The following is a 23,205-nucleotide window of genomic DNA, read 5'->3' as shown; positions in this document are numbered from 1 at the left end:
GCATTTGTCGAAACATAACCTGATCCTATTTGTTTGCATTTGTATTCAGTTTTCGTATTGCCATGCTCCCTATTTCCCCTGAAAGCTGCAAATTTTAGTAAAAAAATATGATTTTAGCTGAAAGTAATCCTCCCCACTCATGGTGCCACCCATTTTTCCTCTTAAAAATTTCACTGCTCCTAGCCTGTTAATTTTTTCTTTCAGATTAATAACTTGCACTGTTTGGAATTTTAATTGCCATGTCATTTCATATTAAAATTCCTGTGGTTTCATTTGCCTAGGATTTTCTCGTGACATATTCTAGCAGTAGTATCTCAGGCCAATTTTCTGTGTCATTTCAAAAGCTCATAGCCCCATGTTCTCATTTGTTGATCTGGGCACTGTAATTTCACTTATATGGAGCCAGAACACATCCACCAAGTAGTCCCTAAAATAATTTCAGATGGGCATTTGTTGAAATTTTATTCAAGTATCTTAGTGATTATCTTTAGAGAACTTAAGAATGCTGGTGTTTATTTGCACATTATTTTTATGTCGAGCCTCACATCTTTAAGATTTACTTCCCTTGTAATCAGTTTGATTATGTGATTCTGTTTGCAGTACATAGTTCATATACATAGTTTTTTTCATATTTTTCAGGTAAGCAGATGCTGACAACGAAAATATCAGAGATTAAACATTTGATATAGAAAGTAGACAGAATAACAATAAATTTATAAAGGCTTGGTATCTGAAATTGAACACAGTTCTGCAAGGTAACATGCTTTCATTTGCTGCAATTCTTCATATGGATTCTTTTATTTTTATTGCTAGTGACAGATCACTTTTACTGTACATAAGCAGTTATTGGCTTTTGAATTCATTTGAGATCAATTTTTTGGAGAAATTTCAAACTTACATTCTGCTTCTTCCTAACTTTAAAAAGTTTTTTCTGTGTTAGAGATTCATCCAGCAGACTGACTGCAGCAGGAGGCCCTAACATTGCACCTTTCCACAGTCACATAGAACATCTGCTTCACCTGGCAGAAACTTCTTGCATATTGATCTTACAACATGACATTCACACACACTGCCATTCTTGTTACCTCTCGCATTAGGGTTAAGAGAACAACTGAAAATGTAAACTTCATTTCCTTGTGAAATTGTAACTCCAGGGGTAGCTGTCTGTTCTGATTAGTGTGGTTTTCCTGGTGCAGGTCCCAACCAGCATGAAAAATTGTCATTCTATGCACCACCAGATTTATTACTCATTTTTTATAGTTTATTTGACTTTCCCGTACATCCATCCAGATCTTTCTTATTTTCTGCCTTGTCTAGACTTACCACCTTTTGATGCCAAGATAGTATGTGCCTTGCTAGCCAATACTATGACCAGTGACCAGTCTAAAATACTGTACAAAGTGGCTGGGTCTGTTTGAGAAACAAGATGACAGATTGTGTTCTATTCTTGCTTTGTTTTTTGTGTGTGTTTAACATTTCTTTCTTTCCTTTCTGTATCTGTTTAAACAAGTTGTTTACAGACAACCATTGCCAGATTTAACTTTAAATAGATCTTTGTGTTCAAGGTTCATCCAACAGACTGACAACTACAGTAGGAGGTGCAAATATTGCACCTTTCCATACTTTCATTCACTAAATCTTCCTGGTTTCCAAGCGGCGTCACTTTGAATAAAACACTTGGAACTTTTGATAGTTGTCTCCACCATTGACATCAGGAGTTAAAATCACTGACTGCTGGGGCTGGGGTGGTGTTCAACTTAAACAACATAAACAGAAATTGTCTGAAAAAGCCCGCAATTGTCCCTCAGGGCAGGCAGGCAGCTCCCTAACAACCCTGTATAAGAAGAACACCGTGCCAGCTGCAGCAGTCGTTGATTTTAACTCCTCATGATGATGGCACAGACAGCTATCAAAAGCTTTAGTGTTTTATTTGAAGTGATGCGGATTGTAAACTGAGAAGATTTTATTGATGTACGTCACTTTGAAAGCCTCTGTGAGCACTGATATTTGCATTGGTATGAGTATTCCTTCTGAAGCTTGCTCCTCCCCCCATCCCATTATAATGTCTCCATCAGTGTCATCTTTTTTTTATACAGAACTTCTTTATGTTCTGTTATAACTAATTTCCAGTTATCTGTTTGCAAGAATTTTTAATTTTTTAAGTTTCTACCCCATTTCCTATTTTTAGTCATATGATGTCCCTTGACTCAGAACATGTGGTAACATATTTCAATCAAAACAACTTATGCTAGTTTTCTACAGCTTTCCTTTGTCCGCTTTGTTTCTTAAATAGGGAACATGCAACTGGAAACCCTTATTGCTCCCTCTCATCCTTTGCATGTTTTGAGCGGTTAGGCTGTATTGCACAGTGGATCTTTATTTAGAGTATTGAGAGAGGACATTCAGTAAGTTTGGTAGTGTTCTTATTTAAATGTTACCAGCTGATCTATGATTAATTTAAAATAAAGAGATGTTAAAATTTGTTTGAACACACAAAATTGGCAGTTTTTTTATAGTAACAGCATTTGATAAGCAGTGAAATATGAGAAAATATACGGAGTAAAATGAAACTTTATCACTGCCTGCTTTATTAAGCTGAGTCTGAAATTGTGAAGTTTATGAGCATTGTCTTCATTACAGCCTCATCATGTTTCTTGTATGGTCTTTCATCTCTTATGAAATAGGTGCTTCACAGGTATCTTTGTATCAGTATTGCAACCAGCATAATCTTCTCTTAATTATTTGCTCTTTGGTCAATATAACAAGCAAGATTCTGTATGCTTCCATACGTCTTGAGAAATAGTCTAAACCAGATAGTACTGTTGAATTGAGAGTGGTTTGAGTACATTCTTCGTTGCATCTGAGAGTGTCTGTGGGGTTGCTTGTTCATTACACTGCCTGCTAAGATACAACACTTAATGGGATAGAAAGCAAGAGCAACAATGGTTCTTAATGAGAGTCTAGATACAATTTACATGGGAAACCAAAAGTCTGATGAGACTAAATAAATCTTGAACATTAATTGTAACTAAAAGTAAAATGAATAAAGCTTCAGTACATGTTAGGGGAATTGAACACAATAATTTAAAAATACTGGATGGTACAAAATGTTTACGATCAACTCTGACAGACTGGAAACATCATAACAACATGCAAAGATCCAATGAAAATACAGAAAATATTTTGGTGTCTTTCTTTTGTGTGTGTATCAGAATTAAAAGAGCAAAGAAATGGAGAATGAAGTGTAAGCAACAAACATAGCACATCACCTGACCAGTATAAAACATCAACATAAGCTAAGTAAGAAGTTGTATAGCTGATGAGAAGTTATCACAACATTATTAAAGTACAAGTGAGGTCTTAATGGAGAGCTTCGTTGTAACATCTGGCCTATCTCAAGATCGTTTGATAGGGTTCTTGCTTTTATAGTATACAGAATATACACCAATGAGCCAAATCATTGTGACCACTTGATTGAGAATGAGCTGGTTGACCTTTGGAACACAGTACAGCAGCATTTCTGCATGTCATGGGTTTAACAGATGCTTTACATGTTTATGTCTACACACGCCATGCAGTTCCCACAGATAATGGACTAGTGGTTTATGGGCACGAAGCTGGCACCTGCTAGCATTCCAGATGTATTCAGTGGGTTCAGATCAGATGATTTTTGTGGCCTAGACATCATTGTGATTTCACCATCATGCCCCTCAAACCTCTGTAGTACAGTTTTGGCCTTGAGAGATGGACAGTTATTGCAAACCACTGTAGTACAGTTCTCGCATTGTGAGACATCACTTATTCTTCTCAAAGTTGCAGTCACTGCCAGCAAGACACTAAGCATGAAGGGACGCAGGTGGCCCATAGTAATGTTGTTGTACACCACACTATGGTGCGGTCTACGTGGTGCTTTCGATTACTACTACAAGCCCCATGAAGCTCACGTAAATGATCCTATAGTGTAATACTTCCACCACTGGCCTGTGTTCATGTTGTGGTGCATGATTTGAACAGCTGTTCACCCGGAGAATGGTGTATCTGAAGATGATAATGAACCTGGTGTAATGAGAAATGTGACTTATCTGACCAGACAACACATCTCCATTGATGTACAATCCAGTCTTGCTATGCTTGCTGCTGTTATAATTGATAATGTCGTTGGGTTGACATGGGAACTCGTAGGTGTCACCAGCCCCGTGTTAAACAGTGTGTACTGGAGAGTGTGTGCTGAAATACTTGTACCTGCACCGGCATTATATTCAGCCATCAAATCTGCCACAGATTGAGACCTGTCCTATTTTACAGAGCAGGAAAGCCTCCACATTCTGTGATGAGACGAGGTGTCCAACACCTTGTCACTTACTTGTGTTTCATCATCCTTTAACCACTTTCCATAGATAGTCGTGACAGTAGCATGTGAACAGCTGGCCAGCTTTGCTGTTTCCAAGGCTCATGGACATAACCCTGTCTTTTGTCAAAATCGTCAGTGGATTTCCCCATTTGCGGCCTGTATTGCCATTAGAATGATTGCCAGTTCATCTCTGCTTTGCTCATAAATTTTCCTTACTAGGACACATGCCTGCAATGCCACCAGGTGGCATTCAGTCTTGAAGTAGTCTGCAATCTCAATGTTTATGCTTGTCAGTGTAAATAACATGGCAGATAACATCTATAACCTTATGGGGCTATTTGCTGTTGACTCACTTCTGTACAGAGTAATGACATTGTTAGAAACATGTTACAAATTTCAGAGAGACTTGCAGGTGGTCAGCAGCTGGTGCAAAGATTGGTATCTCATCTAAACCCAAATAAATGTATAGTATTTTGCATAGGGACCTGCAATTATCTCGCATTTTTTGATAAGTGACCAGTAGTTAGTTACACAAGTATATATAAATATCTATTCAGAGTGAGTTAAAACTCTCATTCAGGTGCCCAGGATATGTCTTACTTCCATCAGCATATAAATTGTGTAATGTGTGGAACATAATTAGAGAAATGTGGGCTGATACAAAAAAGTACTGACAGTTATTGTTCCCTTGTACCATATTTTGTATAGTGACCTGTGGAGTACCAGTATAGGCGTAAGTTTTGGGGAAATAAGAGAGAAATACTGGCATAATTGAAGCTGCGAGTATTTGCTATGAGTCTCGTGTTGATAGTTCAGTAAGAGGATTGTCCTAGTTTGAGTCATGATCTAGCTCACCGAGTCTGTTAAGAACTTTCAAAGACTCACACTCCACTACAAAGTAAAAAATTCATCATGGAAGCAGTTATACCCACATTGGCATTAACACACTTGTAGGCATATGAGGATTTGAAGATGTTGAAGTAGAAAATGAAGAAGACTGCTTGGTAATTATATAGGTAACAAATTAAAAACATGACATCCAAAGCAGCAAATTACATAAATTTTGTTTGATAATCAAACAATAAAGCAGCACACCAAACAAATTAGTCACCACGAGGAGACGTCATGCCAGTACTGTATAACACCATCTCTAGCCTTGCTAATGGTCTCATTTCAGCAAAGAAGATACTCCAAAAGTGTATTCAGGTATGTCGTATGCAGCTGAAGCTGTTCGTTGATGATTGCTTTCTGTAGAGCTACCAGATTTTTTTTTTTTTTTTTGGGGGGGGGGGGGGTGTTGATAGCTACATTTCACCCCAGTAGTTCCACACATTTTTTGTGCACCAGTTGAGGTAGGATAGTGTGCATAAATGTTGTCACTCCAGAAACATATGTGCAGACCTGTGAACATGCTTTTTTCATCTTGGGGGTGTTCACAGCACACTTTTCATGAAGATTTTGAAAGCATGGCAGCTATTGACCATTCAGAATGTTGCAACAAACAAGTACCCTGATACATGTTCATGGTAACCTGAATTAGTGGGCCAGAGCTATGGTACAAAAACACCACAGAACCAACTCTGGTCTGAACTACACACTATGGGTTCAATGCCAGCAGTGCAGTCCATACCTTGTATCTTTTGTTAAAAGGCAAAAATTGCAACTCAACAGACCTCACTACAGGTGTCCAGACAGGTACTGTCCAGTCTCTGTTCGTTTGGCGAATTGAAGTCAAACAGCCTTATGTGCTGCTCTGAAGAAATTGCTTTTGTGAGGTACCCAACTCCAAATGTCCATTGCTTGCAGTCCCTTCACAATGTTCGCTCAGAAATTGGTTGAGATGTATCTGCATTCACTGACAGCAGCTATTGTTGTCAGGTTTCGAACTAATCGTCATTGAGATGGTGTAACACTGGTGTCCCGTCCCTATGGAATAGGCCCTGTTTTACAACTGCTGTTGTTACTCCGCATGCTGCAAGTACTACACCGTTCCTTGTGGATGTGTTGGACACATCTTATTGATATACCAACAAATTGATGACGTCATTCGTGGTGTGATCGTGAGCATGCACAAACTTGATAGTTCCTTTCTGCCATTCTGTCAAGCTTCCAAATCGACCCATCATATCTGCACTGACAAAACTCTACCATCTGGTGAGCAAGATGTATGAGACAGGCGAAATACCCTCAGACTTCAAGAAGAATATAATAATTCCAATCCCAAAGAAAGCAGATGTTGACAGATGTGAAAATTACCGCACTATCAGTTTAATAAGTCACAGCAGCAAAGTACTAACACGAATTCTTTATAGACGAATGGAAAAACTGGTAGAAGCTGGCCTTGGAGAAGATCAGTTTGGATTCCGTAGAAATATTGGAACACGTGAGGCAATACTGACCCTACGACTTATCTTAGAAGCTAGATTAAGGAAAGGCAAACCTACGTTTCTAGCATTTGTAGACTTAGAGAAAGATTTTGACAGTGTTGACTGGAATACTCTCTTTCAAATTCTGAAGGTGGCAGGGGTAAAATATAGAGAGTGAAAGGCTATTTACAATTTGTATAGAAACCAAATGGCAGTTATAAGAGTTGAGGGGCATGAAAGGGAAGCAGTGGTTGGGAAGGGTGTGAGACAGGGTTGTAGCCTCCCCCTGATGTTATCCAATGTGTATATTGAGCAAGCAATAAAGGAAACAAAAGAAAAGTTTGGAGTAGGTATTAAAATCTATGGAGAAGAAATAAAAACTTTGAGGTTCGCCAATGACATCGTAATTCTGTCAGAGACGGCAAAGGACTTGGAAGAGCAGTTGAACGGAATGGACAGTGTCTTGAAAGGAGGATATAAGATGAACATTAACAAAAGCAAAACGAGGATAATGGAATGTAGTCAAATTAAATCGGGTGATGCTGAGGGAATTAGATTAGGAAATGAGACACTTAAGGTAGTAAAGGAGTTTTGCTATTTGGGGAGCAAAATACCTGATGATGGTCGAAGTAAAGAGGATATAAAATGTAGACTGGCAATGGCAAGGAAAGCGTTTCTGAAGAAGAGAAATTTGTTAACATCGAGTATAGATTTAAGTGTCAGGAAGTTGTTTCTGAAAGTATTTGTTGGAGTGTAGCCATGTATGGAAGTGAAACATGGACGATAAATAGTTTAGACAAGAAGAGAATAGAAGCTTTCGGAATGTGGTGCTGCAGAAGAATGCTGAAGATTAGATGGGTAGATCACATAACTAATGAGGTGTTGAATTGGATTGGGGAGAAGAGAAGTTTGTGGCACAACTTGACTAGAAGAAGGGATCGGTTGGTAGGACGTTCTGAGGCACCAAGGGATTACCAATTTAGTATTGGAGGGCAGCGTGGAGGGTAAAAATCGTAGAGGGAGACCAAGAGATGAATACACCAAGCAGATTCAGAAGGATGTAGGTTGCAGTAGGTACTGGGAGATGAAGAAGCTTGCACAGGATAGAGTAGCATGGAGAGCTGCATCAAACCAGTCTCAGGACTGAGGACCACAACAACAACACCTGCACTGACCCGTATACACCTGACTGACACTTATGCACCATTTCACTGCTGTGACTTGTCAATGATTGAGGATCATGTGACTGCCGGTACCAATTCTAAACCATCTACAACGCTCAGTAGTGACCACTGTGCTGTTTTAAGGGGTGTCTAATATGTGTCTGGTATGCACATGAAGTGTTCAAACCCTTGCAGATTTCTTTTACAAGAATTATATTTGACAGTGTTATGCCTCCCAGACCAGATGGTCGAGTAAGACTGCACCGAAGATTGAAGTACTCACCACATAAATTTTTCTCATCAAAAAGAAAGGAGAAAAAGGAAGGCTCTAAATTACACAGCTTTTTGAGATGGGCAACTTTTACTGCAGCCGTCTTTCATGTTGCTTATTGGTGTTTGTGGCACTGTGAGTCATTGCCATTGAGTTTGCCATGGAGTTTCAAAATTAGAACTGTATACTACTTACACTACTGGTCTTACTTTTGGTGTCCCTTTGTTAGGAATGGATTCTAATATAAAATATGTTATTCCGTACAACAATAAGAAAAGCTTGCTTGTAAATAATGTTGAATATTGTCCTGAATTGTCCATGTAATTTTTGAATAACAACAGAAGTAGTCATTGATTGCAATAGTACTATCGGATATTTCTATAAAAGAAACAGTTGTACAGCTTGCCATTTATTAATTTTCACATAATTTAAAGCAGGGATTCATGGTTCACTCATGTGTACAGACAACTTTTAAAGTTATAGTGCCATAGTGCCATAACACTATATGAAAAACTTTACACTGGAAATAGTTTTCTTACTTTAAAGAGTGGAAATTCCAAGATGGAATAACAACAGTATTACAGAAAGGATAGATTGCTGCTCGCCATATATAGGAGAGACTGGGTCGCAGACCGGCACAATGAAAAGACTGCTATCTGAAAGTTTAAATGGGTGGTTAAGTCTTTTTGAAGTGTCTGCGTGCAACTCAGTACCTCCCCCATAAGTTGAGTAGCAATCTCTCCTTTTCATAACATTGTTTCTTTTTTTAACTTATTTTGATTATTATAATAGTTTATATTGTATACACAGAGAGGATTTTATTGATGTCTAAATTCTTCGTAGGTTATTGGGTGATTTTATTTTTGTGACAGGATTTGATACTTTGAATTACCAGATAAATTTTCTTTCTGATGTGAATGTAACTTTCCATTGAGTAATTATCATTATTTTTCCTGATATGCAGCACAGTTTGGGAGCTGTACTCATTGATTCTGTTTGACACCCCTTAGCACTGAACATAATTTCTACAGTGAATTCAGTTGTTGCATTTAGTTACTAGTCGAATCTGTAATTTGAAAATGGTTTCTGAATTGTGTGCACAGAAAACAATTCCTCAACTATGAATCAAATGCAGATTAGATTAGTTTGTGGCTATAGAGCATGGTTTGTAGTGTGTAATTAGCCAGTTCGAAATGCTTGCCAGTATTATTGTGTATTCATTTTAATTAGCCAACCATTCAAATCTCTTGTTTAAATACCAAATACATCCTCTAACTGCTGCTTAATATCACTTACTTTCATTAAATTTGTAATATTAAATAGATCAAATGACACTCCTAACTGTAATAATTGAAATATTGTAAATTTTTCTCTTATTGTTTCAGCTCAGCGGTACGAAATGGTATTATGTAATTAGATGCCATGGAAGAAAGGTCCCATTGAAGGTAGACTTATAGATAGAATACTTAATTATATGAATTGGTTGAACAATAGTAATTACTGTGAAATGTGACACAACAATGTGTAGCAGTCCACCAGAACTTGTACATTACTTGAAAGATAGGCATGAAGCCAAAATAACAGATGATGTCAGCCCACCTGAACTGCTGCCAGAGGTAATAGTAACACGAACCAAACGAAGGAAGCAACACTGTGATGTGCCTATTCCAATAAAGAGACGGCGTGTACAGAATGTTGCATTCAAGAATCTAAAATTTTCACAAAAATTAAAGAGAAAGTACCTGCCAAATAAGTATACACTTCGATGCAGTTCAGCACCAGATAATTCTAGCACATTAACTCGAAACAGACAAACTAACAATGAGGACTTGGATGAAAATGTACAACAGCCACACAAGTCTCTGAAAGAGACAATTTCTGGTGACAGTCTGCCTGCAGAAGACAAGCTTTCTTCAGTTGCTGAAGAATGTTCACCAGTGTCTTGTGATACAGGGGATGCAATGGAAATGTCACAACTTAACTCAAAAGAACTTTGTGCTCCTAATGAACCAGAACTGCAGGAACCACAAGATGATGCCATGAAGGCTTCATGTGATACCACAGAAAAGGAGCAACATCGAAAAGCACATTGTTTCAACAATGAATCGAAACAGACCATAGCTGAGGACACATTAAGTAATGATGCCCATAGTAATGGAGAACCCCCTTTGCTAGAAGAAGCTCTCCATTCAGATTTCAGCAGTGAAGTCCCTGATCTGCACTCTTCAGATTTAGAATGCCTTTGGAGTGAGGAAGAGTATGATGATGAAAATTTTTTTAAAACTCCAAAGTGTGTTAGTACAGGGAAAGAAGAACGTGATACAATAGATGGATACGAGTTCCTGTCATTTGAAACTGAGCATGACATGGTGGAATTCACAAAAATAGAACTAGATTTTAAAGGCATAACTTTAAATGATGAAAACCACTTTCAGAACGACACAGGCCTGGATGTAATGTATGAGGGCTACACTGACAATGAATCACAAGGAGCTAGTCAGGCCATTGTGCCAACAAAAACGAAAGATATTACCAAGATTAAGGGATGGAGAACAAAACAGTTTCTTGTCAATAACAACCCTCCTCATGCGAGTCGAAGTAGCAGTTGCAGTAGTGCATTTGACTGGGAGGATAAATATGGGAGCAGTAGTGCAAAATCTGTAACAGGAGATGTGAAAGAGTCACAGAAGGACCAGCCAAAAAATCTAGATGAACCTGAATGTGATGAACACATGCTGAAGAGAATGTGTACTCCTACATTTAGTATTTCTGGAACATCTCTAGACTTCGAAGAATCACCTGTTGACAGAAGTGTTACAGAAATTAATATGCATGGAAATGATACAGTGAGTGAGTTATCTCTGGAATTACAGATTGGAAGACAAAGCAATTGTTATCTTGCAGAAAAAACCAATAGTCAATACTCTGCAGCTGAGAATGATGTTTTTAGACCATTTGATGGTGCATCCATGGAAATTTCGCAGGATTGTGAGAAATCTGCATTTATCAGTGATGTCTTGGACAACTTTCTTACCACCCAGTCTGAATTAAAAATCAGTTTTGAGGTGCCAAGTCTTGCAGCAGAAGAAGCCATCTCTTGCAAAAGCAAAGAAAATGCTGTGGAACAGAGACATAATGTATCAGAACAGTTGGAGTCTAAACACTTGAAGCATGTGTCAGTTCCTGACAAAAGGAAATTTACTGGAGAGAAATTAAGAAAAGCAGATAAAAAGTTGATAAGTGAGAGTAAAGTAAAATTAGATGCTGGCGATTCAGATTCTCGAAGTACTTTTGATGGACACAGTTTCTACAGGTCGGCAGATAGGACAGAAAGAGGAATAGATGATGCTGATATAAGTGATCTGGATGAAATGGAAGCTGAACCACCACGTAGAAGACTGAGACGCTTGAGGCCAACTGAAGTTCCAAATTATAATGAAGATTCTGTGGACAGTGATTCTGAAGGTGAATCTCGTAGGCGACAGCCACACAGGAAGACTAAAAAGGTACCTTATCTTAGAAGCAGTAGACGTAATAAGAAGGACAACCGAATGACAACGAGTGAGTCTGAAAGGGATTCACATACTGATAGTTTATCCTCTCTGAAAGAGATAGGTGTCAATAGTAAACCTATTAGTAATTTGAAAAATGTAGTTAAAACAGAGAAAGTATGTATTTCAAAACCACCCAGTAACTGCAACAAAAATACTGTAACTGGATTACTTAATAACAGTGGTGAAACTTGTGATATTTCATTTTCATTTATTGCTGGAATTGGTAAAAAATTACCAGAACCTGTTATACAACAGTTAAATAAAATTCGATCAGACACGTACCAAATAGATGCAAACTGGGCTAATTTTGCTGTTTCTGTACTACTCCCTGCCAAATGGGATGGTGTTAATTTACCAAAACAGCGTATTATTTTACCAGCAAGAAAAACTGAGTTTATATTTGAAGAGAGACTGAAGGAGACCGATCATAGCCTAGGACACCAAATGAAGGCTAGTTGTTCTGAACCTGAACAGAAACTAAAACAGCTAGTACCACACAGAATTGCAACCAAGATTTCTAAAGCTGCCATTGAAACATCATCAAGGAAACTAACACTTTTAAAAGAAAAAACACGTTTCCCAATGAATAATAATCGCTCCACATCTCCAGATCCTGACTGCATAATTATAGAGGAATTTCAGAAAAAAGAAAAAACAACAAACAAGCCATTATGTAAAGAGACACAGCTGAACTTCATTGGCAGTGCACTGCAGATCAGCAATGTAAAGAGTGATAGCAGTGTAAGTCAGGAGGTTTGCGAAGTTGTCAGAAATATATTGACTTATGTGGCTAATAAAGAAAAGGGAGATCGAGTGCATAATGACCCAGACACCTCTTACAGTGATAACTGTACTGGTTTTCATCGTACTGTTCGACTTGTACGAAACTGCGAAAAGAAAATTGAAAGTAACCTGGCAAGCAAGAAAAAGAAGACTGTGCATTTAGTCCGTGAGATGGAACGACTAGGTGTTAATGTTATCGAGATGAATGCTGGTCAGGAAACTGTATGTGAAGAAGATTTTTGCAGACTTGGTTGTGTTTGCAAAAGTCTGAAAACCTGTAAATCTCTACCCAGAGGCCACTGTGGAGAAGTATCATGTATGTTTGATTGTAAGTGCATTTCAGCAACATCTTTCAACAAAGAGGAAGTCACAAACAATAGACTTTTGTCACCTGACATGTTACTTAGGCTGCAGAATGAAGTAGGGCGAAACTTGGCAAAGAAAGAGAGAGAATTTCACCAGACAGTTATAAAGGGTGATGAAGGTGTTATTGTTGTTGGTGGAGATGGTAATATCAGAAAGAAGAGGGACAGGAAACTTCCAGGGAGATATAGGGACTCTGTATTGATTTCTCATCTTACCGTCCCTCAGATTAAAGCACTTGCAAAAAATGAAGATGAGAGAACTAAATCACGTTACAAGTCTGATTCTTCAGAAATTAAAGTAGTAGGCTCAAGAGAAGAAAAGCCCTCTCAAGAGAAATATCCCATAGACAAGATAAAAATTGAAAGAACAGTGAGTGGCAAACTTCGTTCGCATAGAATTCCGTCAGAAAAAGTGAGTACTTCTGCCAAAGCACCATTGCCAAATTCGCCAGTGATTATTCAGTTGCCAACCGATATTGAGGCTCGCATTGTTGAGGAAGGAGGGATATTAGCTCCATGCAACCCAAAGCTTGTGAATTCAAATGCACCTATTTTAGAATTAGAGAAAGTGGCTGCCCCAAGTCGTCCTCCTCCTCCCCAGCTATGGACACCCAAGAAATCGGTGATCACCAACAATTCAGAGCCTGGTACCAAAACGAAAAATGGTACTGTACCCATTAGGTCACAGATATTGAACAACATCTGCATCAAAGATTTAGAAATAACTAAAGTTGTGAGCGAGGGAGAGTCAACTGCACAGCCAGCTGTCCAGGAACCTCAAAATGATGTTGAGATCAAAGTAATAGCTTGTGACTCCACTGCTGTTCCATCCTCCACCGCGAACACCTCATTGGAACCTGCAGTACAAGGCAGAGCTGCAGAAGTGTCAGTGATTAAGAAGTCAGCAAATGCTGAAACAATTGCTCCTGATGCAGCTGCAGATTCGGAGTCTGGCGTGATTGAGAAGCTTCACAATGCATTGAAAGAAAGGTAAGTCATATTTTTAATTATTACCATGAAGTATTATACTTAAATAATACATGCTCAGTAACAACTGATAATAATTTATTTTATACAATTGCATGTATGATACCTATATATGGAAAAATATTTTACATTATCATAATTCCAGTTATCAGTTTAAAAAAGAGCACTTCATCATTCCTTTTTTGGCAACCTATACAATGAAATGACTTATCGTGTGGGAGATAAGACAAAGTAGAAAACAAATAAAATCAGACAAACTGTGAGAGCAGACAACAAATCACCTACAGATAAATGATTGGTGGTGTAGGCACACTTAAAATCTCACTAACCTTCATGCTTTTGCTCAATTATCAGCTGTAACTTACAAAGACACAACAACCTGTATAAGCTTGCATTGGGAAGGAGGAGGAGGAGGAGGAGGGGGGGGGGGGGTTCTTATATAATATTTATACTCAGGGTGGAGAAAAGCAAAATCTCCCAAGATTAGTTCTATTTTCTGGGCTGTTAGTGTGTCTAAATGGTACTCATTTTTCACCTTTTGTTGGATGGTTGCCCGTTTCACTTTTGTGTGGTGTTTCCTTTGTTGATTTTACATAACCATGCTGTAAAGTAAATATGTTCTAATTATCCATAGAGTATTGCTGTCTCCTGATTTTATGCTGAATAACATGCCAAGGGTTTTAGAATAACAGTTTGAGATTTGGACAAGTACGGTGAACTTTTGTGAAACAGGAAAGAGGTAAAATATGGAAAGTGGGTTGGTTTAGAAGGAGGGGGAGGGGGGGGGGGGGGACCAAACTGCTAGATCATCAGTCCCAAAAAATATGGAAGAGAGAAATTTCTATTTCTGTTTGTAGAATTATGAAAAATGTATGTCATAATTTTTCTTCTGGATTAACTTAGCCAGAGTTTGATATAGCCTGAGCAATTCAGATTGCATACCTTGTTATTATGAAATATTTTAAAAATTTCTGGTGGTGTATTTATCTTTTCAGTCCTAGGTGAATTTGGAATCATTGTTAGGAAGTTAAAATTATCACATTACTTAGAGTTCGTTTTAGAGATAATATTCTAGTAAAAACTCAAACATTGTATTTCTAGCACATACATATTACTTGAAGTACTGTACAACTGATGGTACTGTGCATATTTTACTGTCAGAAAAAAGAATCAATAGTCTGTTTTTGTAAAGAACATCTGTTCTTAGTAGTGTAGTCCCTTTGTCTTCAAAGAAGCATAATGTCAGCTGGTGTTGCCACGATCTGTTGCTCCATGTAGTGCAGTGCTAATTTTAATGGTGTCGTTCCATAACTACATACTGATCGTCTTGGTTCTACCACGTCTGCACTTCATTGTCTCAGTTTTCAGACCCAGAAAGATGCCAAACAATATGTAACAACAGTTCATTTTTGTTTCCTTATGGGAGAGTGTCGTTGCTTTTTTTCCTTTCTTCTTTTTTTATGAGAGAATTTCCAAACACTTTTTTAGTATTTCTGATTTTAAGTAGTGCCAAGATTCTGCAACTGTGTTTACAACATCCTTCATTTTAATTTTTGCAGGGCAACTTCTATTGGGGGCACATTTACTGTAGAGTGCAGAAGTGGTAGCAACACATCCCCACCCCCCTCCCCCCTCCCTCAAACGTGCCAGTGTTCCTTGGTTCACTGCTTGGACAAGGTTAGTAGTATTTGGAGGTAAAAAAAGGGTAAATGTCTATAGCTTTGGAGGGAATTCCTGCATTGTATCAAGTAAGGATCCCTTGAGTGGTAATTTTTTGCTCATTAAAGTCCCTTTTTCGGGTGGGGGGGTACAAATGTGTCAAAAAAACCATCTCTAAAAAATTGAGATATCCATCCAGGCACTTTTTTTATTTTTATATAAAACTGATAAGGCTGACAACTGTATGTTTGTGAATGCTCTTGGTTTGGCAGACTTAGTAATTGATCAAAAGTGGCAGTTTCAGCAATTTTTGATCTCAAGAGGCATTGCTGCAAGCTAGAATTGTTATCTATCTTTTGATTTCTTGTAAACCATAGCATAAGGACCATTTCTAGGTGCTAGCGTTTTTGTTGGAAGTGTTCTATAATTGAGTCCTGCTCATTACAATTATAAACTTGATCCAGTGGCAAATTTTCTTCATTTACTATAGTTTTTTTGTTTTTTCATGTATCACTTAGACAGCTCCACTGTCAGCGGATAACTTTTCATCACAGAATTCAAGCTGGTGCACCCCATATCTTCTCTTCCATCCAGCCAGCTAGAGCTAGTGGAAGAACTTTCTTCTCCTGCTTCTAATTCTGTTTGAAATAAAAGCATCTTCTTCTGAATCATCGGATCACTTGTTGGACTTCCTTTAGCTTGCTGTTGAGTAAATCACAACAAAAGACCTTCATTAGTCTTTTCGTAATCTGATGTTTTCATGGTTTTATGATCCGTGAATTTTGATGTCATTTAGAAGAAAAACAAGACACTGTGGTTGAATACACTGTTCTAGTTTGATTCTGCTTCGCTGCTAGTCACCTACTGTTACTTCTTTTATGCTCAACTCTGCCACTGCCTCTTTTATAGTCTCATCACTGTCCAATCTTACTAGTGCTGAAACATCAATCACCAAAGAAATAAATATCCTCTTCTGTTTTAAAGAGGCATGACTCATATTGGCAAAAAATGGCAGGAACAATAATACATGTAACACGACCTGACAATGCATATACACTGAACCGAACTTGAGCAAACACTGGCTGACTGGTGGTGTGTGAAACAACAGTAGCATATTAAGCAGGCTTGATTGTAAACAGTGCGTACATGCGTATCTTGGCCTCTGATCACACACACTCACTGCATACTTTTTATGTTATGCGTGGTGTGTGTGTGTGTGTGTGTGTGTGTGTGTGTGTGTGTGTGTTGTTTTTCTTACAGTCGTGTTCCGTTTTCGCATAATACATAAACTATAATACACTGTCATTTTTTAATGTGGCTGCAACATTCTGCAACATTCACTGTGTCATTTTTTAAGCTATAGTATAGTTCTTCAGGATTTTGAACATGTATTGTATGTAGTCTTTAATATCATAGGGAAGACCTACCTTAATTAAACAGTTTCATCAAGATTTACGATAAACAGATACTGTTTTAGGATCTAACATTCCTAGTATGCTTAGTGATTATTTTGCTGAATGCCTATTGTTATTGAAATTAAGTTTTGTATTTGTCTATCTTACAATATTGTAATGTCTAATTTATTTTACAGGTATGGAATAGAACAGTCTTTTGTGTCCATAAACAAGGTGAAAGGTATAAAGAAAAGACCATACTGTATGGAGCATGATGAATATGGTTGTGATTGTATCAAGAGGAGAATCCCTCCCAGTCCATTGTGTGAGCTTATTAAATTAAACACTGCTATTAAAAGACTATGTTCCCCTCCTTTGTCTGCAGAGCAACGTCGACAGTTGGCGATTCAAGCATCAGAGCAGCAGACAAAATCACGCAATGTGGCTGTGAAGCGCACAACTCCTCTCAACACAGTTCACGTGCATAATCTACAGCGTGATTCAGCAAGGACAGCAGGCATTTCTCACACCTACCTTTCTAGACGTGTTCGCAGCAGTGTGATACGTCTAAATCGACGGGAACCAAATCAGTGCCAGAACAATGTAGGAAAGGTCACTGTGAAATCTGAGAAGGGTTCAGAAGCTGGAATTCAGATTGCAGCTGTCACTACCCTCACCTTAGAAGAATTCTGTGGACAGAAGCCCAGTGAGGATGCAGAGTGTGCCACTACTTATCAACAGCAAGGAAGTGTGATCAAAGAACAGTTCCCAAATGCAGTGGACACACAACCGTCTCTAACTCAACAATCTCCAACTCAACTGTCTCCAGCACAGCAGTCTCCATTGCAACAATCTCCATCGCAATTGTCTCCACCACGACAATCTCCATCACAACAGTCTCCTTCTAAAAGTGAGTCTAGGAAGAAACAGCAGCTAGGTTCGAAGCTAATAAGTCTTCTCCAAGGCAGCAGCAATGAATCTAGGGCATCAATTATCAGTGAGGGTAATAGTTTTCCAGACTTGAATACATTCCCTAAAGGTCATATACAAGTGGTAAACTGGAACTTCCTCAAGCAACTTTTTGAAATGAACAACGTTTTCGTGTGGTTGCGTGTCCTTGATACTGGAATGAAACTTATCATCACACCAACTAATAGACAACCATCACCTCAGTTTATCAATCTTAAAAAAATGCGTAAGCTGCAAGGTTTCCCATCTGTTGTGCAAAATCTTGTTATCCCAGGTCGTATTGAGAATTCCAAATATGCAATCTTAAGGTGTGATGGTTCATGCTGGCAAATTGCCGGTACAATAACAAACCGTGTTAAAGGTACACAGGGAGAACAAGCCGGAATTCAGGCAGACCCAGAACTTGAAGAAGATTTGCAGCCATCTGAGACTGAGCATTTGTCTCCTGAGGCATGGACAGGTTCCGGGTTTTCTGTGCCCAATGACAGAATTCCCGATGGGGGGCCGTTTTCTGAACTTCGTTCTAAGATATCGCCTGCTCGCTTCAAAGCAAAGATGTTAGAATTGCTGGCGGCAGGAGAATCAACTGATGGAGAAATGCGATTTGAACTGGCAGATGTAAATGTGAATGAAGAAACGTGTTGTGTCACTCAGGGTTTGTACACTTTGCCTCGAGGAGCGGACAAATTTCACTGGTTTTCTGTACCTCTTGTGAAGAAGTACGATATGGTGTATGTGGCATCCAAAAGGTGTGGTGTTGAATATGAAGAAATGCTGGACATGGTTTACAAGTCCATGCGGGATAAAGTGGCACTTTGTAAGCCTCTGCTAGAACGACGTGAAGGATACGTCCTGGTTAATGATCTTTCGTGTCCAAAATTTGGAGTTTATGCCACGTTTGAAGCCCCGCAGAAATTGTTGTTTGGTCCGTTCACAGCAACTGAGCAACATCGGATATCGCTGCATCGACTTGTCATGCCTCCTAATCCAGGACCAGCGCAAAGTGTGGGAGGCACCATTCTTTCTTCGTTACAGAAGTCATCTCGCACAAATGTCATACATCGAACTCGTAAAGTGCCCTGTGTGTTGTATCCAATGATGCCTAGTCTTGGTTACATTCCTGCTGTGCGTCTACACACTGGTGAAATCACTTTCCGTCACTTTTTCATCAAGGATCAAGAACTCATGTTTCCCAACATGGATGCTGTCGACACATGGCTCGATAAGTAAGTAGTAGTTTTCCTTGTGATGAAACAAGGGTATTTATCAACGTAGTAAAGAACAGCTGGCTGGTTTAGATCTAAAGTTGCATGCATTACATAACAGTAAAGAAAGAGAAAAACAATGAAACGTGTTTTTGCATCTAAATGTATTATTTCACAGTTTGCAATCCTTTTACGCAATGAAACTAGACGATGAGCAGTGAACGTAATGATAAACAAACACATTATTACACAACTAAGTTAATTATAGCAGATCTGGCAGATAATACTTGGGATCATATGCTGTTTTGTCCTTTATGTTTTGATTCTGTTCAACTGGACTAATGTTTCATATGATCCAGCAATGAAGTATGTAGGCCCCACTTATTGTTTAGTCTTTTACCAAGCACTATACTTTGAAAATTAAAGTGATACAGTGACCAATCTTATTTATTTAAAAAATATTGGTCTTTTTTGGTGCGGCAGATGCAGCTTATCCATAATTAGTGCAGGTGTGCTCGTGGTTGCTGTGCTGGCTGAAAAAGTAATTTTCAAAACTAGGCTATTGTCAATGATTTAGGCTACACCAAGATTACAATTCAAACACTAATTGCACTTTGATGTTGAATGAATTCCTGTTTATGACTGTATCAAGTCTTAGCTTTTGAAATGATGCATGGGTAAATGAATAGCCACATTTTACATTCGGTTGACATGCTATAATATGATTGCTCAAATGCAGTAACCTACCACTAACAAAAGTATTCACAAAATTTCATGTGCAGTAAACAAATATTTAACAATGTCACAGAATTAAACACTTAAAATACTGTCTTTCAGATCGAGTATTCAAATAGTTATGAACATATGTGCACAGTAATTATTCGGAAATAAGAGTTCACAGACCAATGTTAATGTTGCAGTAAGCATAATTGGAGTTGGATATTGTCCATAAAAATTACACATTCACTGTCCAATCAGTCATTTAGAGCAAGTGGTAAATTACAGAACGATCTGGATATGAAAAGTAAATTTAGAAACTTGAGACATTTTATGACTTATAATGTATACTAACTCGTCTGCAGTATATTTCCGTGCATTGGTGGATATAGATCTCATAATTTAGTAGCCTTTCACAGACCGACTTAAAATGGCTTCCAACATATCTCTTTTATAAGTTTACAATAATTAAAATTGAAACTAAATGAATGCAAGTGTTGGTAACATATTTACATCACTGATGTAAGCCAGTTGTCATGATTTCTGATTGTTGAACATTGCTATACCATATTGTGTGTGGGATGAGATGATTCTTCTGTATTCTTATTCTGTCAGAGTGAGAGCTTCCTGTCTTTTTATTTAGATGGAGTTATATGTTACTTACCACTGCCTGTCTTCTTATGTCAGATGGAATTATATATTACTTGCCACTGGAAGACACAGAACAATTGTGAGCAGAAGCTTATCAGATACAGTATTCAAGTTCTATCTAAGCTGAACATCCATTTGGTGGTACTGGGAGCTGTCGAGCCATGCAGTTGAACAGTACTTTAGCTGATAGGGAGAAAAAATATAATGGATAAAACCAGACGACTGAATTAAAGCCGTTACTGTTATGAGAGTGTTTTTCGCTGCTCTCTTGGAATTTCCAGGTGGCTTGTGCTATAAATTGTTACTTTTGTAGCCATTTTCCAAAGGTCGTACAAGTAAGTGACTCATCCAAAGTGAGACCCAGGTATTTTGGAATGCTGTTTTGTAGTTACACACCTTGTCTCTGAATATTACTTACAGACAGTAGTTTGCACATTTGTTGTGCAGATGGAGTGCTGCAGCCTCTGTCTTCAGATGGTTTGGTTTTAGTTTCTACTTACCTGAATTCTCATCTAATCCACACAAGTCATCTGCCACCATTACTTCTAGCTTTGAGAGACTGGTCCAGTGGATCACTATACAGATATCATAAGTGCATGTAAATTTGCAATATACAATTTCTAGCAGGTTGTGGGTCTATGGGTTGAACAGTGTAGGGGAGAGAACTGAACTTCGGGGCTGGTCATTTCCCAGGTTATGGGATTTACTCTGCATGTATTTAGAGTAAACTTGAAACAGGCAGATATGAAGTCCAATAATGAGATGTTCTTTATGCAGGGAACTACTGCCTTTATTGATTTCATTATAAGTCCCTCGCTCCACACTTTGTGGTATGCTGTGGAGAGATCTAAGGTGACAGCAAGACTTTCTTCCTCTTTTCTTAAAGCCAGTTTCCAGATGTGTCATTGAGGAGAGGACCTGTTCACAGAAGCCACAACTGGGCCAGAATACAGCGTGTTGTGTTGGTACTAGAATTTTAGTTGCTTATGCTGTTCTGTTTAGGATTAACACACCGAGTGAGTAAGTTATATGTGACTGAGAGCAGTGCAATTGGTCTTTAGATTTTTGGAAGGTATTCTAATATACAGATGGAAAAGTAAGCAAGACACTGTTTAGCAGCAGGTTCACAATATTTGGGAATATCCCATCTAAGGCTTTAGCCTTTTCACTATGGAGACAGTGCATTTCACGAGTAAGATACCATGCTTTCTGCAAGAGTGATTAGATTTCATATTCTGGACAATTTCCATGTATTTAACATTTGTGACTCGATCTAATGATTTCGAGAGTTTTGTAGCTGATATATGGGATTGGTTTTTAAATTCAGTAGTGAGTCTGCTCGTCTCTCTCTATTCCATCCTGGTATATAATCTTCTTTTTGAGTGCATCATGGAGTGCTTCTTTCGGCTGATGCTTTAATACAGCCACCAAACCTTCCATAGTTCTCTGTAACAAAATTAATCCATCTGATATTACAATCAGTACATTTAATTTTTTTTTCTTTTTAAATTCCATTGGGATTTCAGAATAGCCCATACAGCTGAGATCTGCATGCCAATTAATAAATAATATTTTGGTTTATGTTGGCTGTGAGGGAAGTCATTTAGCAATTCCCTCCAGATTCTTGAATGTGGTTACATTAAAATGAAAGAAGCAAAACAGAAGTAAAGTGAATAGACATACTTCCAGAATGAAATGAACCTTCATCTTAGGCATCATATATAAGGTGTATATTATTTACATCCGTCCATGGAAGTTTAATTCCGCATTCATCATTTTCATTAGACCTACAGAAGGCATGGTGACCATTGAAGTTCCAAGTATTAAATGATCTTGAGCAGATGCCAGAGGGAGAACAAGTGTGGACAGCAAACATTTGAAGACTTATAAGCATATGTGATTACAATGATTTGGATTTTTACTGAGTTTGAAAAGAATCTGATGATGGGAACCTGACAGAATAATCAAAGCCATTTTTAAGTGATGTGGCTATCCACTATTTGGCATGGTATTGTACTAATGCATTATTCTGTCCAGCCATTACTGCTGTAGCTGAGAACTGTTTGTCGTCATTGGTGTGCGTGTTTCAAACTATTGGATTCTTAATGAACATGCTTGTACAACAATCATCAAAAAATGTTCAAGATGTTTTACTTTAAGATTTGATTCAACAAGTGTAGTAAAAGACACAAACCAAAGAAAGGAGAAATCAACATCTAGAACATACTCAGTAATTTATTGAGCCAAGGATGATAGTGAAAATATTAACATTTGTAAAACAGCTCTTCTTAGCATTCACAGTCCAACATCAAACTATATGGAGTGACTAATGTCAACACCGAAAGCCGGTCACCCAATAATGGAAGAGGAAAAAAATTGACTAGTAAAACTACAGCTATTTCTTCTGAAATATGTGAACTAATTGCTCAGCATAGAGTTTCATTTGAGGTTAAGGAAGCACATTATTCAAAATGACCTAGTTAAGTACCTTCATCAGAAGTGTCATATTTTTCATTACAAATGTGTTAATTAACACCTTTCATTGATATTTGCTGTGGTACAGTTAGAAATTTGTTGTAAGTGCAAGTTGTTGAAAACAAAACTGAGAAGTGACAGTGCTAAGATAGCGACAGCTGCAGAGCAGATGGCACAAACTCGAAGACAAATGAATTTTTATAGTATACTTAGTGACATGAGAAATATATGTCAGAATGAAGAGAATGTATGGGGAATTTCAATAGGTTGTTAGCAAAATGTACAATTATCTCCT

The 23,205-nt window shown here is 38.1% G+C and overlaps 1 protein-coding gene across 3 annotated transcripts in view; it reads left to right on the top strand.

Annotated features, from left to right (window-relative positions):
* Nucleotides 1–23,205, top strand: part of LOC126281603 (uncharacterized) — a 54,887-nt gene that overhangs the window by 3,962 nt on the left and 27,720 nt on the right. For 2 of the 3 annotated variants that reach the window (XM_049980706.1, XM_049980708.1), the window contains exons 2-4: nucleotides 640–755; nucleotides 9,537–13,843; nucleotides 17,091–19,088. In XM_049980706.1, coding sequence (XP_049836663.1) covers nucleotides 9,672–13,843; nucleotides 17,091–19,088 — 6,170 coding nt within the window. In that variant the 5' untranslated portion in view covers nucleotides 640–755; nucleotides 9,537–9,671. The remainder of the gene's footprint in view (nucleotides 1–639; nucleotides 756–9,536; nucleotides 13,844–17,090; nucleotides 19,089–23,205) is intronic. The other variant, XM_049980705.1, reaches the window with a different exon arrangement.

Source organism: Schistocerca gregaria, chromosome 7, assembly GCF_023897955.1.
Source record: "Schistocerca gregaria isolate iqSchGreg1 chromosome 7, iqSchGreg1.2, whole genome shotgun sequence".
Taxonomy (NCBI): Eukaryota; Metazoa; Arthropoda; class Insecta; order Orthoptera; family Acrididae; genus Schistocerca; species Schistocerca gregaria.
This window is presented reverse-complemented; position numbering and strand designations above follow the sequence as displayed.